This window comes from Nicotiana tabacum, chromosome 22 (assembly GCF_000715075.1).
Source record: "Nicotiana tabacum cultivar K326 chromosome 22, ASM71507v2, whole genome shotgun sequence".
Lineage (NCBI taxonomy): Eukaryota > Viridiplantae > Streptophyta > Magnoliopsida > Solanales > Solanaceae > Nicotiana > Nicotiana tabacum.
Window position 1 is genome coordinate 126,030,819 of NC_134101.1, and position 19,696 is coordinate 126,050,514.

General features: G+C 38.2%; 1 protein-coding gene and 1 non-coding gene across 4 annotated transcripts; both read left to right on the forward strand.

Moving 5' to 3' along the window:
• Positions 1-1,349: 1,349 nt before the first annotated feature.
• LOC142176866 (small nucleolar RNA R71) lies at positions 1,350-1,456 on the forward strand. Its single transcript, XR_012705672.1, has one exon. It is a non-coding gene; the product is annotated as a small nucleolar RNA R71 (small nucleolar RNA).
• A 2,408-nt stretch (positions 1,457-3,864) lies between these two features.
• LOC107763682 (GDSL esterase/lipase LIP-4-like) lies at positions 3,865-8,048 on the forward strand. Of its 3 annotated transcripts, none has more exons than XM_075245126.1 (6): positions 3,866-4,100; positions 4,308-4,468; positions 5,873-6,058; positions 6,150-6,307; positions 6,765-7,038; positions 7,667-8,048. In XM_075245126.1, the coding sequence occupies exons 2-6, from the start codon at positions 4,315-4,317 to the stop codon at positions 7,894-7,896; spliced, it is 1,002 nt and encodes a 333-aa protein (XP_075101227.1). In that variant the 5' UTR covers positions 3,866-4,100; positions 4,308-4,314; the 3' UTR covers positions 7,897-8,048. The 3 variants fall into 3 exon arrangements, with proteins under 3 accessions (XP_016437654.1, XP_075101227.1, XP_075101228.1); XM_075245127.1 differs by having other exon boundaries at positions 4,311-4,468; XM_016582168.2 differs by having other exon boundaries at positions 3,865-4,468.
• The last annotated feature ends 11,648 nt before the right edge of the window (positions 8,049-19,696 follow it).

Below are 19,696 nucleotides of genomic sequence, written 5' to 3' on the forward strand. Positions count from 1 at the left end.
CTTGGGTCAGATAGCTTATCCGCAATTGGTCTAGTCACCACTGCACTGCATGTCTGAGTAAGAGTCATCGTAGCCAAGTCTTGGAAATCGAATTTTCAGGACATTAAGTCCTTCATCATTTTTGCATACCCCGACATCTCTTTCAAAGTATCTATCAATGGAATATTTACCTGGATTTGTTTCAGCATCTCCAAAAATTTCTTGTACTGCTCCTCCTTTTGGTGCTTAGCCAGCCTATGAGGGAATGGTGCAGGAGGTCTCTTCTTCCCAATGATTTGGGACTGCTCTTTATCAGCTGCCACCTCAACTACTTGTTCCTGGGCTGTCTCAGCTTCTTTCTCAGTCTCAATCTGAATGTTGTGTTCTTCCTGAGCAGGCTGGACTGTCACCTTTGTCAGTTTCGTTAACTCATCTAGCTCAATGGGCACTGGTATGAGAGTCTCAGCCTATTTTCTCTCTCGATCCCTTTCTTGCTTTACGTCTAAATCTCTGCCATTCCATAGACTCACTGCCATCAGCTACTTCAGGCCTTGATCTTTGAGGTTTATTTGAGTGTCTGCAGGTAATGTCCCATGAGGGTGATTGTTTAAAGATATCGAAATTTGGCCCATCTGCACTTCAATATTCTTGATAGCTGAATCATGGCATCTACTCTCTCACTAATTTTTGCATTAGACCCAATAACCTGCTGCATCATTGCCTCAAGTCTAGCAAACCCATCTTCCTACCGTCCACCATGCTGCTGCTGAGGAGGGTGATACCCCTGCTGTAGATTCTGATTGTTATATCCCTGTGGCCTTGGGTAAGGTGCCATATTATTAGGAGGTCTCATACCTCCCATGTTCCCATTATTGAACTGTGGCTGGACTGGCCTGTACGACTGATTTTGCTGGCCCCAATTCTGACCACCCTGTCACTGACCTCCATAATTAGACACATAGTTCATGTCTTCAGGGTAGTGATGATGATCATGTTCTGCATTCCACTGGTTACCAATTGGCTGACTAATGCAAGATGTGCACAAGCCCCCATTGGTAGTATCTACAATGTGTACCTGCTGCTTCTGTCCTAACTCTTCCACCTTTTTGGTGAGTATACTCATCTGTGTCAATAAGGTGGCCATATTTTTAGCCATAGAGTTGGATGGATCTAAGGGCACTGAGTGAACCACTAGAGTGATAGGTGCATTCCTGGTTGTCCATACCGAATTCTGCACCATCTTGTCAAGCAGACTCTGGCCTTCTCTCCATGTTTTGCTCAAAAATGCTCCACCAGCTAAAACATCAACAATGTTCTTCACGCTATCTGCCAATCCCATGTAAAATCGCTGCCCCAACATCAGATCTGGAATACTATGGTGCGGACATATAACCAGCATCCCTTTGAAACGTTCCTATGTTTCATGCAGTGTTTCCATTGGTCTCTGTTTCAAACTCAAAATTTCATCAATTTGTTGAGCAGTCTTGTTGGGTGGGTGGAACTTGTTATGGAATTGCTTGACTAACTCCTCCCAAGTTGTTATGGAATTTATGGGGAGTGAGTTTAGCCAGGTCTGGGCAGCTCCTGTCACTGGGAATGGAAACAATAACAACTTGATTGCTTTCGGAGTTATGTTGGGCTGCCTTTGGGTTTTGCAGATTGACAGGAAATTCTTCAAATGCTGTTGAGGATCTTCAACTTGTGACCCCGAAAATAGTCCCTTGTTTTGCAACAAGTGTAGCATGTTATTCGTGATTTGGAATGATTCAGCCTATATCTGCGGGACTACAATCGCTGTGGTCAGATTTTCAGCTATGGGTTGTGCCCAGTCATAGAGAGCAGCCTCTGGCGCTATTGGTACATCTGGGTCTCCTTCGTGATCTCCCATGTCTGTTTCGAATTGTTTAGTTGTTTGTTTTTCCGGGTAGCCCGATTCAAGGCCTTGAAAACTCTCTCGGGATCTGATAATGCTTCAAATACTTCACCAGTTCTCGATAAGTTTCTAGGCATGCACCTGTACAACCAAGTCAACAAACGTTAAAATTTCAATGTAAAGATTGAGTATAGAGAAAATTGAATACACTAATTTTGTACTTCTTTCAATTGTAATTGATAACACCGTTAATTCCCCGATAGCGGTGCCAAAATTTGATCACGCCCAACTATGCCTTATTAAAAGGACACACAGACGTTGCAAATATAATATGAGTATTTAGCCCAGAGTCGAACCCACAAGGAATTAACCTATCAATTACTTTCGTTAGACTTACTAAATTCTACGGAATCAACTTCCCAAACGCTGTAAATAACAATTGGAGGTATTTCTACTAACTAAGAACGAATGTAAATAAGCAGCTGAATACTAACTATAATTAAGTTGTAAACAATTAAGAGAAGGATCTAAGGTTATGATTTTCCCTATTGATGAAATCTCTTCCGGTTATGTTTCACATAGATTCACCCAATAATTGTCTCTATCAATCATGAGCACTCTTATAACCATAAATCTCTACTGAGTAATCACGATAATTTACTAGACGCACTCTCCCGAGCTATGCTAGCTGGCTTCGTTTATTACAGCTCATTTTAGATTGCACCCAAGGCTTCGTTATCCCTAATTCCGCCTTTAAACCCTCAGTTATTGATCCCTCATATACTTTGGGAGCGGTGTTGTTCAACAATTACCTAAATATGCACTCTCTCCCGAGTTATGCACACTAAATATGCACAGCTAATTGAGGATCCTGTCAATTAACTACAACAAGCACATAGTAGAACAAATAGAGATTAAACTGGGCAAACTATATTAACATAACAAGAAGTCCATCCTTCAATAAGTTCCATCAAAACCCTAGACTAGGAAATTAGCTACTCATGACAAAACACGATAAAACTACGAAATTATTCATAATGGGTAATTGAACTAATCAAAAGAAGACAGAAGAATTCTAATGTTTTGTTACTCTTGTCACACTTGTTCTTGCCTCCAAAGTAGTCTAAAAACAAGCTTAACACAATCTTGGGCGAGTTTCTACAGCTTATAAGGATTTGGAACAAGTTTTCCCGAATTTACAATTTGGTCCCCAAATTCCTAGCGAGTGAACAGTGCACCGCGGTCACGGCAAGACCACGGCTCGACCGCGATGAACGCTGAGCATTCTGCCTTGACGCTTGATCTGCCGCGGTTCCACCGCGGTCGCGGTGGATTTTGCTCAGTCCATTTTCTTGCTTCTTTGTGCTCGGGTACTTCTTGAGTGGGCGTCTTTTCTTCACATTATTGCCTCCAAAACACTCCGTGGTGCTTCCTCACTTAGAATATTCCCTGCGAAACAAAAGAACACCATTTAGAGCATTTTGTTGGCAATTTGCCTATAAAACAACAATAAAGCATGGTAATATTAAAGTATAAATATCATCTATATAGCCTAATATCACTTATGCATTAGCTCTATATAAGATAGTATTTCTATTCTTGATTAAATTCTCAATCGTTTATCAAATAATGGAAGTATTTATACCTTGCAACAAATTTGCGTATTAAAGAAACTTCATGCAAAAAATTGTTATTGTTGCAAGTTAATACTCAAATCCATCATTGAGATTTCAGACTTCTTGAGGAAAAAATTTAAATGCGTTTGAAATTCTAATTAATACCAGTGGCAACCACTCATAGATTTTAGTGGAATTGTCCACTTCTCCACGAATTGGTTAATTATCTAGGAAATTGTGTAACAATTCGCTATGCAATCTCGTGAACGCAAGTGGACAATTTCAATTTAAAATCATTATTCTGTCAATTATGATTCTCCTCAACAGTTGTAAAAAAAAAAGAAAAGAAAAAAAAAGACCATAACTCAACTATATATTCCCATTATATGTGAAGTGCTCTCTTACTCCACTCCACTTCTTGTGAAAATATTCAAGTAATTTAATCTCATTTGTGTGTCCTAGGTCCTTAATTTTTCTATATATCATAAGATGTGTAATATACTCAGTTATAAAAGAACGGAGCAAGTATATATGAAGATGAAAATAAGACCATAACTCAACTATATATTCCCATTATATGTGAAGTGCTCTCTTACTCCACCCATTGCTCCACTTCTTGTGAAAATATTCAAGTAATTTAATCTCATTTGTGTGTCCTAGGTCCTTGATTTTTCTATATATCATAAGATGTGTAATATACTCAGTTATAAAAGAACGGTGCAAGTATATATGAAGATGAAAACTAGTAGTAGAACAAATTCTACGTTTGTATTACTTGCTTGTTTTTCGATGTTGTTGTGCATCTCTCAACTGGCCAACGTTGTTGTTTGTGAGTGTAGCAGAAATATGGTGATCTTCAATTTTGGAGACTCAAACTCAGACACAGGCGGTTATTGTGCTGCCCATGGAATCAGATTTGGATATCCAGATGGTCGTTCCTTTTTTCATGATCATCCATCTGATAGATTATGTGATGGACGATTAATTCTTGACTTTCTTTGTAAGCCCTTCTTGCTCTTTTTTGTAAAACTTGTTAGTTCCTGAAAATCCAATTTATCTAAGGTAGCTTAAATTGGATTTTAAGAAAGAACAAAAGTTATTTTGAATTTATGCTTTAAACATATCATAACATTTGTGTATAGGTAAAAGTTTCTCACTAAGTGCGAAATAAAGAGTTTAAAATTTAAATTATTTTCAAATATAAAAATATATTATTCTTTTCCAACATCAAAGTTACTTGCTTCCAATAAAAATGTCTCTGATATATACAACTAGTAAACCAATATTTGATTTCTGTCCCAAAATAATTTATGTGATACCCTTTTCTTTTTAGTTAGTCCTAAAAAGAACCATACTTTTTTATTTGATAATAATATAATTTTTTACCCTTAATGAAATTGTTTATAATCACAAGAATATTTTTAAATTTTGTAAGATTACAAGTTTCGAATGTTATTTTTTTCTTTTATAAACGTCTTCCCAGTCAAATATCATCACATGTATTAGGACGGAGAGGAGTAACACTTATGTGGAGTTTTTCACGTCACTCTTCACAAGCACTCTTTTAACCCGTGAAAGTGTATACCAAGTAGGTAAACAATCAATATCCGTCAGCTTTCTTAGAATAGTTTTGATCAACTCATTCAAGAGATACTGCTGGAATTTCTTTTAAAGTTAAAATACTTTGATCTTTTCAGGAAATACTTGTTTGATCAAGAGAGGATAATCTTTGGTTAAACTAATTAATCCTAGTTAAAGCTAATAACTTCAGATCTTGGGTTGACAGTACAAAGATGTGAGCAATGAAGAAATGTAATTAATGTGCAAGCAATAAATGTGTCGAATGTAATAATGTGCATAAAGTATCAAGTATTAAATAACCATAAATGATAGTAAATATAAATAAAGAGAAAGATTCATTCAATATTGAATGAGGTGAAAGATTCTTACCTCTGCCGCCGTACTATATTTACTTAAACGAGTATTTTTTTAGTCGAGCCCGTGAACTTTATCTCGGTGCTGCCACCCACGGTACTGTCAATTTACGACCCCATTATATGCAGCCTGCAAGCTAAGTTTTTACTAACAAATGGTTTTATAATCACTTCAACTGCATAGGGGTGAATATTAGTATTTTATTTGTCAAATGTCTATAAGAGTGTTATGTAATATATTCAAAATTTAAACTTTAGTATTGTCACGGAAGCTATATCTCTATCATGAATTAGACACTCATGGATAGGATACATATTTATATTCAAGCCCCTAAGGCTCCTTGGCTCAGCGTGAATGAGAGAGTAATGTGGTTATTAATAAATTAAAATACTACCCGAAATAATTACTCAAAACATTCAATGGCAAATGCTAACTAATTAACTTTCTTTGGTGTGATACATGCTTGCAGGTGAAAGTCTGAACATGAGTTATTTGAATGCATATCTGGAATCTGTAAGACCAAATTTTAAGAACGGAGAAAATTTTGCAATAGGAGGTGCAACTATACTCCCCAAAAATGCTTTATTTACTCTGAGTACTCAAGTTCTTCAATTTATAAGGTTCAAAGCGCGGTCCCTTCAGTTACAATCCATAGGTAATTAAATAGCAGTATATATTAATGTTTACGTATTCACTCCCCTTAGCCTCAATTAATATGCTAATTTTTCAACTTTTAATTGGACAAGGTCTGAAAGACTTGGCTGAGGACGATTTCAAGAATGCAATTTACATGATAGACATAGGACAGAATGATATTGCAAATGAATTCTCGTACCTTTCAAAAGTTTCTCAAGTTCTCGAAAAGATCCCTTCTTTCATATCTGAGATTCAAGCTGCAGTTTGGGTGAGTCTTTTTTCCTTAGGGTAAAGGTCCAAATTTGTGACTAACATCCAAATTATGCTCATTGTTTTTCTACGCTACACCTAATTTGTCCAATCAATAATTTGCAAATGGTCTCATATTTTCCCTTTCAATTAACATAAAGTTGGTGGACTCCACGTGTTCAAATTTTCATTAAAAAGTCTAAATTTACCCCTTAACTTTTTTATTAAAATTCAAAATTACTCTCAAATTGGAGCTCCGTTAGAGATCAAGGATAAAAATGAGACTTTTTCCTAATGGTGGACTCCTTAATATGAGATCAAAAGTCTAATGAAAGGCAAAATCTTCCAATTTCAAAGAGTATAGAGGAAAATTTGACCCTTTTCCCTTTTCTTATGCCTCATGTACGTTAAGCGCAGTATATTGAGATGTTGAATAATCACCTTCACCATTAATTAACACAAATTAACAAATACAGGGCATATACAATCGTGGTGGGAAGAATTTCTGGATTCATAACACGGGACCCTTGGGTTGTTTGCCACAGAAGCTTGCGACAAGAAATGCTAGTAATTTGAAAGATTTGGATGATTATGGATGCATTAAGTCTATGAACGAAGCTGCGGAAACATTTAACAATCAGTTGCGCGCTCTTTGTGAACAGCTGAGGCTCCAAATGAAGGACGCAACCATTGTGTATGTGGATATTTATGCCATCAAGTATGACCTCATCGCCCATTCGAGCGCTTATGGTGAGCTTAACTGAAGATTTCTACGTATTAATTATTGTTGCACAACACGCAACTTTTTGAGTAGTCCTAATTATGAATTGTACGTCAAATTTAGAGCATGAAAATATAATTGGGCCAAAATTTAAACGGATTTGGCTGGGCACATATTCACTGACGAATCAGTATGGCTATAGCCCAAGTAACCCATTTTAAAGCTTGGGCTAATTTGAGCTCCATATATAGCCCAAATACTTTGGAGGAAACTTATCAAAACATTGAAAATGTGCTTTTTTTGAGTTTCATGTGCGTGATTATGTCATGATATATAAAGAAAAAGCTCTTAGTAGTTGATTTGGTATGTAAATAAATAAACAAATTGAAAATATTTTAAGTTGGATGGATTGGATTATAACAAATGAAAAATATTTTTATTCAACCCATGCCATTGATCGATTTGACCGTACGCCTAAATGTAGCTCAATTCGCCTCTTTGACACTCTTAAGTTGCAGATGCATAACAAGTATTGGTTGATGTAGTATCCGTACAACTCTATTTGAACTATACATATAGTAGAATAGTACTCCAACATATTTAAAGAATATATTTTTCTACTAAATTTGCAATCTCTGATTTCGTCTTTGATAATAGGTATTCAAAATCCATTGATGGTGTGCTGTGGTTTTGGTGGTCCGCCCTACAACTATAATTCCAATATAACGTGTCGCCAAAGTGGGTATAGTTTGTGTGAGGAAGGCTCTGCATATATCAGCTGGGATGGAGTTCATTACACTGAGTATGCTAATGCAATTGTTGCCTCCAAAATTCTCTCTACAAACTATTCCACTCCTCCTCTTGAATTGCATCACTTTTGTACCTAGAAATTCCTACTACTATTTATAAGCTGTTGCTACTTCTTTTCTCTGTTACCGTTGTGAGTGACCAATCGTGCATCCAATTGGATTCAATCTATATTGTGATGATTTAATTAAACATAACTTCTAAATGGCTAATGCTAGAGTACTTTATCAAAGATTCAAATACCATTCAAGAAATCAAATAACTTTGTCAAACGTATCCAATGCAATATATATTTCTTGATGGAAGAAATGTTGAATCGATCTTTAGTTTTCATTCCAAATTAATTCGGGTTAGTTCTATGATGTACGTGATTGAATATTAAAGAGGAATTGCTTTAACGGAAAATGGAAAGCAAGATATAGTCTGGCATGGATCTAAATCTAACTCTGGGACAGAAACTTATTATGTACAAGTTCCAAAACCCTTTCAGGGTGCCACTGCTCCAGTTCCCTTGTCTCGATATTTAGGACAAAGACTAATCCAACAACGGGGCCACTTGGAGCAACTTTTTTCATGATTCCTTTTTCCTACTAAATTTTGGAACAACATACCCAGTAAAATCCCACTAGTGGGATTTGGGGAGGGTAGGATGTACGCAGACCTTACCCCTACCCCGGAAGGATAGAGAGATTGTTTCCTGGAGACCTTCGGCTCAACAGGAGATATAATAATTTCAAAAAGACACGAAAAGAGAGATAGGTAACAACAAAAAAGCAAGAGAAGTGATAATAATATCTTAAAATAGACCAAATAGATGAAAGGGAGTGCAATAATAAAATCATATGCAAAATAACAAAATAGTGTGAACATAACATATACCGCTAGCAGACCTAGGCATAACTCTATCAGACTACCCTGTACAAAGAGGGAAAAACTATGAATTACCCCTAGCCTACAACCCTAATGCTTGACCTCCACGCTTTCCTATCAAGAGCCATGTCCTCGGAAATCTCGAGTTGCCCCATGTCTTGCCTGATCACCTCTCCCCAATTCTTCTTAGGACGCCCTCTACCTCTTCTCGTACCTGCCAAAGCCAACCGCTCGCACCTCCTAACCGGGGAATCTATGGTTCTCCTCCACACGTGTCCAAACCACCTAGGCCTCGCTTCCCGCATCTTTTCGTCCACAGGAGCAACGCCCACCTTCTCCCTAATAACTTCATTCCTTATCTTATCCAGTTTAGTATGCCTGCACATCCATCTTAACATCCTCATCTCGGCTACATTCATCTTCTGGATATGTTAATTCTTAACTGGCCAACACTCAGCCCCATATAACATAGCCGGCCTAACCACCGCTCTGTAAAACTTACCTTTGAGTTTCAATGGTACCCTCTTGTCACACAGGACTCCAGATGCTAACCGTTATTTCATCCACCCCACCCCAATGCGGTGCGTGACATCCCCGTCGATCTCCCCATCACCCTGGATAATAGACCCTAGGTACTTGAAACTTTCTCTCTTGGGGATGACTTGTGAGTCGAGCCTCACCACCCTGTCCGCTTCCCCCGACACTCCGCTGAACTTACACTCCAGATATTCCGTCTTGGTCCTACTTAACTTGAAACCTTTGGACTCCAGAGCCTGCCTCCACACCTCCAATCTCTCATTAACACCGCTGCGCGACTCATCGATCAAAACTATATCATCAACGAACAACATACACCATGGCACCTCCCATTGATTATGGTGTGTCAAGGCATCCATCGTCAGAGCAAATAAGAAAGGGCTAAGCGCAGATCCTTGGTGTAACCCCATAATCACCGGAAAAAGCTCGGTGTCACCTCCCGCAGTCTTGACCTGAGTCTTAGCTCCATCATACATATCCTTTATCGATTCAATGTATGCTACCGACACCCCTTTCACTTCCAGGCACCGCCAAAGAACGTCCCTAGGGACCCTGTCATACGCCTTTTCTAGGTCAATAAACACAATGTGCAAATCCCTCTTTCTCTCCCTGTATTTTTCCACCAACCTCCTTATCAGGTGGATAGCTTCCATAGTAGAACGTCCCGGCATGAATCCGAACTGATTTTCAGAAATAGATACCGCCCTCCTCACCCTCCCTTCCACCACCCTCTCCCAAATTTCATGGTATGGCTTAGCAACTTGATGACCCTATAATTGTTACAATTCTGGATATTGCCTTTGTTCTTAAACAGTGGAATCAACAAACTACACCTCCACTCATCTGACATCCTCTTCGTTTTGAAAATAATATTAAACAACTCAGTCAGCCATTCTAAGCCCGCTCTACCCACGTACCTCCACAATTCTACTGGAATCTCGTCTGGTCCTCTCGCTTTGCCCCGAATCATCTTACCCACAGCTTTCACTACCTCCTCAACCTTGATATGCCTACAGTACCCAAAGTCATGATGACTCTTGGAGTGTCCTAACTCCCTTAGCACGATGCTACTGCTCCCCTCTTCATTCAGAAGTTCATGAAAGTACGCCTGCCATTTATGCTTAATCTGGGAGTCTTCCGTCAATACTCTGCCTTTCTCGTCTTTGATGCACCTCATTTGATCCAGGTCACGAGCCATACTCTTCCTACTGAATTTTGGAAGAGGAAGAAATTAAACACAATATAGAACTATAGAAGCACTAATTAATACTCCATTCGGTTCACAATAAATGATCAGTTTCCTTTTAGCACGCCCATTGAGAAAATGCTAAATCCTATACAAAAATACCTAATATGACTAAACCAACCTTATTAAATATTGGTCACATAGTTATAGTGAGGACTGCGAAAACTTTTTAGGGATATGCAAATAAGGGTAAAGGAGTAGAAACAAATTGAATTTTTTTGATTACCTAACTGGACACTTATTTTGAACCAAAATGAAGAAATAAACTGGTCACTTATTGTGAACCGGAGGGAGCAACCATTTCTATCCACGTTCTAAAAAGGGAAAAATATAGAATTGATAGGTCGGGTGAAACTAATTGTATTTGCTACTCAAAAAAGTCCTTAGACACCCCCCCAAACAAATACAGTCAGATCCCTCTATAACAATATTCCTATATAACAGTCATTCACTATAAAAACCAAGTTTTTCTTATAATCGATTTTTTAAATTATATTTTACCTCTCTATAACAGCTTGTTACCCATAACAATAATAGCCATATTTATAGTAGAACACTCTTTGTAAAATTACCCCTCTATAACAACCATATAGAATCTTTAAGATTACTAATAATAATTCTAAAAATATGCACATAATCTTTTCCATTAAATAATATTTCTATCTTGCATAAGATATAAGATTTGAAGATCTGTACATAATATCTTTTTTATTGGACAATTTTCAAAAGATATTTAGATAGAAAATTTAACTTTTAAGCTCTTAGATGGAGTTTAAGGAAAAACTATTAGATATCTTTTTGTTGAAAATTTGGGGAACGAATCTTCGCCAATCCAAGCGTTATATCGCTAGTAAGAGAATGAAATATATGAAACAAGCTACAATTACAAAGTTCTTCCATCAATCTTGAAAAATTGATTTTTTAGGCAGCCTTAAAATGCATGCTTTAGAGTTTAAATCTTTTTATTTTTAGTTATAAATTTATTAATAATGTATTAGCTTTCTTTAGTGCCGTGTTTACACTACTCTTCCGTTTTCATAGTGCCGGACATTATTTTTGTCTTTAATCTATTCACTGATTCTTATGTTGTGTTATTATTTTCATGATGGTACTGATATATTTTCTCTTTTTGTCTTTTCGTCTTCTTGAGCTGAGGGTCTATTGGAAATAGCCTTTCTACCCCATCGGGGTAGCGATAAGGTCTGCGTACACACAACCCTCTCCAGACCCCATTTGTGGGACTATACTGGGTCGTTGTTGTTGTTGTTGTTGTTGTTGTTGTTGTATTAGCTTTCTTCAATATTTAACTTGTAAAATATGCATATCTTTTGAGATTTTAAATTTGAGTAATTTTCTTTATGTAACATGAAAAAAGGTAAATAATTAATTTTTGGATACTCTTTATTCATAACAGTCAAAAATTATTTAAACGTCAAATGTTGTTATAGATATATAACAGTTATTCACTATAAAAGTTTAAAAATATCTGAACAAACGAGTTATAAAGAGGATTGACTGTAATAGGTGAATAAGCAAATGACAGTTGCATCATGCTGCATGATACGGTAATGGTTATTTACGTTTCTAAAGTAGCTCTATACTTGCCCGGCAGTACGGTACAGTACAGTCCTAGGTTTTTTCACCACAAATTGAATTTTAGCTCTTCGAATATGCCCCTTACTCTCATTTAAAATATAAAATTATTTCCTTCAAGTGTTTGCACTTAACAACATTTTAAAGGGCGCTATACCTTAACGCCCGTTTTAGATATTTAGGTATAACACCTTTTAAAAGGGCGCTATATGTATAACGCCTTTCATAAAGGCGCTATGTCTGACTTTAACAAGACTGCCAGGTGTAGCTCCTTTATAAAAGGCGATATACATATTTTGTGGGCCCACCAATAACTCTTCTGCGCTTAACTAACATAATAATAATTCAAATGGGTATAGCACTCTTTTAAAGGGCGCTATACCTCAAAAAATTCAACCCCCCGAATTGGGTATTGCCTTATTTAAAGGCGTTAAGGATTTTGCAAAAATCCATTCAGAAATATTCTCAACTCCTATTAAATTTTTCTTCTAGTTAAATTCTAAAGCATTTTGTCATAATGTCTGAAAAGCAAAAAGTAAAGATTTTATTATATTGGGGGGTGAGGTTGTGGTGACGAATAACTCAGTGAGCTATAGTTTATCTTCACAGAGTCATGTTAAGTTGCCACTTACTATGGAGTACGATAGATTGGTATCCTTGTTGTGTAATAAAATGAGTGTGAGCAAACGTTCGGTGAACCTTAGAGTAACCGAAAGATATCTGTATTCTGTCACTCCGCAAGGGGTTGCTTGTTACACTGAGTTTAACATCGAGGATAATGAAACTTTGAGTGATTTTTTGAGGACTCCGAATGAATACCGGGAATTTATTTTGATAAAAATGTTGGAAATATACGTGAATGTTGAAGACGTTCGCAATAATGAGGTTGCGTAAAGCAGGGATAACCCTCAGTCATCGGGTGGTTATTCTGAAGCAGTTTTTGCCGAACAGGTTTCGACTGAAAGAGTTTAGCCTCATTTAAATGGCGAATGGGGAGCGAGGGAATAATTCTCTCCTACTTTACATAATCTGCAAGACGAGTGGTAAACTTCAATTTTCCTTTGTGTTACGATGTTTATTTTTATTGTATTGAATTTGTATTAACACTCATATATTCCACAGGGGGTACCGTCCAGATATGAATTTTACAAGTTATGAACCCACGCTAGTTGAAATATGCATAGTTTTAGTGTGTTGGATCTGGTCCATACGAGAGTCATCACCAACAGGATAATATCCATCATGGAATGTCAATACATTACAACTTGTAAGTTAAAGCTATATGTAAAGTATTTATCAATTTGAGTAGCTTATTATTTTGTTGTTTGTGCAGTGAAAACGAGCAAGTTGAACCACCTGTCCTAACTCAATTGCCCGAAGACGACATATTTAATCGGGATCTGGCAGATGCATAGAGTCACGAAGAGAACAGTGATTAAAAAACAATGCCGATGAGTCCGAAGATGACACACCCTTCCCTGATGAGGGTGGTGATGAGGAGGAAGAGAATGATGGACCTGATTTGACGAGGGAGCATGCTCCACCCCTCGTTAGACCAAGAGTGTACGAGTTCCACGTGCCATTTCATTCAAGGCATATTCCCTACCTTGATCATTTGCCAAGTATGTCGGATGTGGATGCCCTCACAAGGGATTTCGACCAAATTTGGACAGCAATATAGGATGTGTCTAGACTAACAGTATTGGCAAAGGGCATGCTTTTTCCTGATAAAGCGCGCCTAAGTAGGGCGGCGAAAATGTACAGCGTAAAAGAGTGTCGTGAGATGATCGTATGGGAGCCATGTTCGGATGTATACAAGGTTGTTTGCCGTAGATGGTTTACGGGTTGTCATTGGATGCTGCCTGTGAGCAAGAAGAAAACATGTATGTGGAAAGTGGGTAAATACATTGGCACCCACACTTGTGAAATGGACACATTCAATGGGAATCACTTCAACTTGGATGTTGACTTGATTTCTCTTGTCCTGATTTCGCACATTATAAGGTACAAGATCAAAGAGTGCATTACATCCGTCCACCAGGAATATTGCCATACTATTACCAAAAGAAAGGCGGTTCTCGGGCGCAAACGTATGTTTGAAATTGTTTATGGTAACTGGGATAAGTCATTTGCAGCTCTACCCAGATACATGGCCTCATTGCAACACTTTAACCTTGAGACCGTTGTTGAATGGAAACTTGATCAGACGGGAATACCAGATATATATTCAAATACGTGTTCTGGGCATTTAAACCAGCAATTGATGATTTTTTGCATTGCCGGCCAGTAATATCCATAGACGACACTCATGTCTATGGAAAGTATGATATTAAGCCGTTGATCGTCGTTGCAGTAGATGCTAATGGACAAATATTTCCTTTAGCTTTTTCTATTTGTGCCAATGAAAGACAAGAGATGTGGACACTATTTTTGAACCACTTGAAAGAGCACGTTGTCAAACAACGTTCTGGTATTTGTCTAATATCTGATTGGCATGGTGGTATTTTAAGTTTTGTAGATATTTGCCTGCATGGCAAGAACCGTATACCTACCACTGTTACTGTGTGAGGCACCTAAAGGCCAATTTTTAGAAGGCACATCCCAACAAGGATCTGCATGATTTGATGTGAATGGCTGCAACAGATCACCAAGAGCATAAATTCCGGAGGCACATGGAATCTATCAGGCAGGAAGACGAGGCAGCGTATCGTTGGTTACTACGAGATAAGCCTGAAAAGTGGACTTTGCATGCGGATGGTAGCAGAAAATGGGGAATTCTGACTACAAATGTATTAGAGTCTTTCAACGGGTTATTGAAGTCTTCACGAGGATTGCCTGTCACTGCCATAGTGCGTATGTCATTCAAGCATGTGGCGAAGAGGTTTGTTGAACAGGGCTGCAGCTGCAACGTCATTAATGGAAATGGGTGTTGAATTTATGCCACTACCAAAAAAGAGATTTGAGAAATACAGCCGGCGAGCACATTGACATTTATTTTTACAGTATGATCACGACCGAAATATTTTTAAAGTTCGCACCGCTATCCATAAAAACCGGGGAAATAATGTACACACCATAAATGAATCTAGAAGGTTATGCTCTTGTGGGAAATGGTCCATCTACCACATGCCGTGCTCACATGCCATCAGGTGCTTTCAACATATAGGTTTAGGGTCAACCAACTACGTTGATAAACAATATAGTGTTGCTGCATTCTTAAACACCTATAGTGGACGGTTGCAGCCAGTGGGTGCTGAGCATTATTGGCCACCGAAACCATTTAAAATGGTGTGTAACAAGGAGTTTTTGCATCAGCGACAGGTGCAGAAAAGAATGTGTATATGGAACCAAATGTATGTTGGTGATACCGTTTATGCGCGCAAATGTGGTATATGCTCGCAAACAGGACACGACCATCGAAAATGTCCTTCAGCTGGTTTGGGTGGCGGTGGTAATCCAGCTCCTGGTAGAAGTTCATCTAATGTGCCCAACTATCAAGGATACACGTAGTATTTTGTTTTCGTAATGTGGTTGTAATAAGTGTATGTACTTGTTTATGTTCCAAAATATTTCAAATAAAATTATATTTACATTGTTGTTAAATCTTATTGATATTTAACATTTTCAGTGGAGTAAATTAATGAATTTCTCCCTCCCATTCATGTTTTCAAAAATAGTATTGGAGTAACAAACCAAACATATTACGTTGACTTTCGAATTTCAATCTAAAATTATTAGAAAACTACACTGTCGGAATAGGAAGATGTTTGATATATATATATATATATATATATATATATATATATATATATCGTGGTTAAATACTATGTTATGTGTGTTGTCTTGTCGACCTGAAAAGCTGCCCGCCTGCAAAAGCTGTTTCGTACCCGTCAGAACCTTTAACACACAAAGCATAGCGCGGTTAAATACTACGTTATGTGTGTTATCTTGTCGACCTGAAAAGCTGCCCGCCTGCAAAAGGTTGTATTGTATCCGAAAGAATCTTTAGCATGCAAAGCATGGCACGGTTAAATACTACGTTATTTGTGTATTCTTGTCGACCTGAAAAGCTACACGCCTGCAAAAAGCTGTATTGTATCCGAAAGAATCTTTATCACGTGAAGCACATCGCGGTTAAATACTACGTAATGTGTGTTGCCTTGTCTATAAATAACTAGCGCATTTTAATTATTATCTGCACTTAACCAAAACAAATAGAAAAACTTTCCATTAAAGCAGGGTTTTTTTATTAACAAATCTTTGGACGCAATGACCAACCAATGTGCTATTGTGGCAAATGTTGTATGAGGAACTCATGTTGGTTCGATGGTCATGTTGGGCCTAGATACTGGATGTGTGTAAACAGGTTTGGAGAAAATGACATAAATTATTGCGATTTTGAGGAACGGTATGATGAACCCATTGAGAAGGAATGCTATAAAAAATCTTTGTAGTATATTTGGAATATGAACTATGAATACCGATGCCGTGAGTCTAAAATAAAACGAGAAATTGCGGCATTGCAGGAGAAACTAAAAGAGGCAGAAGAAGAAAAAAATAAGCTGGAAGAAAAATTTAAGTGGTTGGAGCAGAGAATACTAGGCGGTAGTGACTAAACAATGACATGCATGTGTTGAGTGTAGTACTTTATCTTTATATTTTCCGTGTCATGTATTTTCATTAGTTGTACTGAATTTAAATTATGTTAAGTTGCGATGTTCGTATATGTGTTGTAGTATTAAAATAAAGAAGAATCGTGGAAATAAAAACATAATGCGCATATAATGTAAACAATGAAAATTGTTGCTATTATTTACATAAAACAATATTTACATAAAATACAAAAAAAAAAATCAATGTGTCCCACAACCTGTGTGCTTCAATGCAGCCGCTGGGCTGATGCGCATCCCATCCCACCCAGCTACGCTATCGGAATCATCCTCATCACGTCGCCTCTTTATCGCATGATGCGCTGCAACATGATTGTTAGTAGTATTGACCGGATCAATAGAAGGGGTTGTCGGTCCAGTAGTAACCTACAGAAGAATAAGTCAGCTCAGTATATAAAAATATATATTAGTAATGTACGTGTTAAGTCACAAAAATTTAAATTTTCTTAAGATGGTCTCGTCAGGCTCCTGAATATAATCATCCATCGCAGCCAGGTCAGCATCGCACAAAGTGGCCTCCGCGATGGGCGAGGATGAAGCCTTAATAAGAAAATTATAAAGTTATTTATTTCTAATCAATGAGATAAAATAAATTTGAATTTAATAGTAATACAAACATACCTGTGCCTGTGAAAGGTCCCATGCATCCCTCGACGTTGAGCCAAAACTCAGCCCGCGCCCACTATCCACATCTCGGGTCGGTCGATCCTCAGCAGCGGTTGATGGGCCTGGAAAGTACTGATCTCAATCCTCTTCGGTAATGCTCGTGCCTATGATCCACAATGAATCTGACGAGGTCACCTATGAAGTCCATGGAGTGAGTTGTAGCTGAAGGCTGTATGACGGCATGCTGCTGTGATGCTCGCCTGACTCATGGAGGTCACCGACAGATCAACTCCAACAACCTCAACATGTGCCTCAACTCCCCCTTGCTGGGGACCAGCTCCTCGCCGGCTCCCAAGACCCCGTGGGACAGCTCTGCCTCATGGGACAACCCTGCTTCATGGGACAATCCTACCTCGTGGGACAACCCTACCTCGATGGTACTACTCTGGCGCCACATAAGCATGGTCGTGTGATCGGGTCCAACCCTATACCATTACAAGTGGCAAGAGTGGTCGATGCAGCTTTTAACCGAGAAGGTCGGGATCGAATCCACAAGGAGCTAGAATGTTTGGGATTTGCATTCCTATCTAAATTAGCAGTGCGTAGTGCTCTTAATTACACTTCCAATCATATTTATTTGTTTGTTACTTCTAATTTTATACTAATGATATGCGAAATTAAACTAAGTATGAATGCTTGTAAGGTTTTCTAAATGGTTAAAGAGGCACTAGGGAAGTGACTTTCTCCTAGGTGAATACTTGACTTGTTATAAAGCCTAAGGTAAAGTTGTTATACTGGGAATTGTGATACAGACAATGCACGAACTACTCACTCTATACCTCTCGGTAGCTTGAGTGACTTTGTCCTAATTGACTTTCTCAAGACCAATTGGGTGTCAAAATTGTGCAAGCAATATAGGCTCAAGTCGGGTATTACTATCTCTAGGTTTAACCCTTTAATTGGGGCTATCAATCTCTTGATTACACCCCAATTCCTTGTTGGACTGATTTTCCTAGACTCAAGATCTCTTTCTCAAGAAGAACCCAAGTCAAAAAGGCACAAATTAGTGTTTGCAACCACTAATTCAACATGGAAAACACAAATCAGTCCAAATATCAAATACCCATAAACACCTAAGCCTTAAAACAAAAGACCCATAAAATACCCACACTAGGGTTGAGCCATAACCCTAGCTAATGGGTCTAGCTACTCATAATAATGAAAGAAATAAGAGATTTAGATGAAGAATAACCCATATAATATGATTACAAACTAAGATATTGAAGATTCAGTGTTAATCTAGCTACAAATTACTCAAAATGGACTAAAACCGCCGTTCACGTGCTCTGCTAAGATAAAGATACCCTAAAAATATGAAAAAGAAGTATTTATACAAGGCCAAATTTTCTGGACAAAAATACCCCTGACGGAGGTACCGCGGACCATGAAAAATGCACCGCGGCCGCAGTGAGGCTTTTTAGCTCCATTGCTCAGTCTTTGAATCTGGCCACCGTAGATCGCATAAAATGCACCACAACCGCGGTGGCTTCACTGCGGTCCGCACAAAAATGGACCGCGGACCGCAATGGCTTCCAACTTCAAAACTCCCAACTCTCTTAATCCCCTCTCAGCGGACCACATAAAATGGATTGCGGTCGCGAAGAGGCTACTGCGGCCGCGAAGAATCTACTGCGGACCGCAGTGCTTGAGCTTCTAAAAGTGCATCTCTCTGATCTTTTCCACCATGGACCGCACTAAATGGACTGTGGCCGTGGTGGGTCGGTTGCAGCTGTAGTGGATTTTATGCTACAACAGTGCCTTGACTTGTTCTTGGTACTTGTGCATGATTCACTCCTTTTTGAGCTGGTTTTGACTACTTGTACTTTTTTTGACCAAACCCTACAAACAAGCACAACATGTAAGCTTTCGGGATTACTTGTATACATTTTTACTCCAAAATTCAAGCAAAAAGGAGTATAAAATAGACTAGAATCGCTAGTTATCAACTCCCCCAAACTTAAGCTTTTGCTTGTCCTCAAGCAAACAAAGTAATTCCCACCTCTTTAAGAATCAAACCAAGAAAATTCAGCTGACCTGAAGTGACCTCATATAGCATCAATTGGGACTAACAATTACCCTCAAATCAAATGAATCATTAACAACATTCAGCCTTTTAAGCACCATGGTTTTAGTGCGACACAAGAGCATCAAGAGTTGACTCAACTCATCAAGGAAACTCTTTCTAATACTTTGGTCATTGTGGAACCCAAACTCATACTCCTCAACTCTCCATAAGTAAACCTCACTTTTAGGTTGTAGCATTCAGAACGAGGATTGTGGAAAACACACTCATCTCTT

What these genes read in the sequence shown, in the direction of transcription:
- LOC107763682 (XM_016582168.2), top strand. Translation starts at nt 4,156, where the DNA reads ATGTGTAATATACTCAGTTATAAAAGAACGGTGCAAGTATATATGAAG. An exon ending in ATTAATTCTTGACTTTCTTT is followed by an intron (nt 4,469 to 5,872) that starts GTAAGCCCTTCT and finishes ACATGCTTGCAG; the next exon opens with GTGAAAGTCTGAACATGAGT. An exon ending in CCTTCAGTTACAATCCATAG is followed by an intron (nt 6,059 to 6,149) that starts GTAATTAAATAG and finishes TAATTGGACAAG; the next exon opens with GTCTGAAAGACTTGGCTGAG.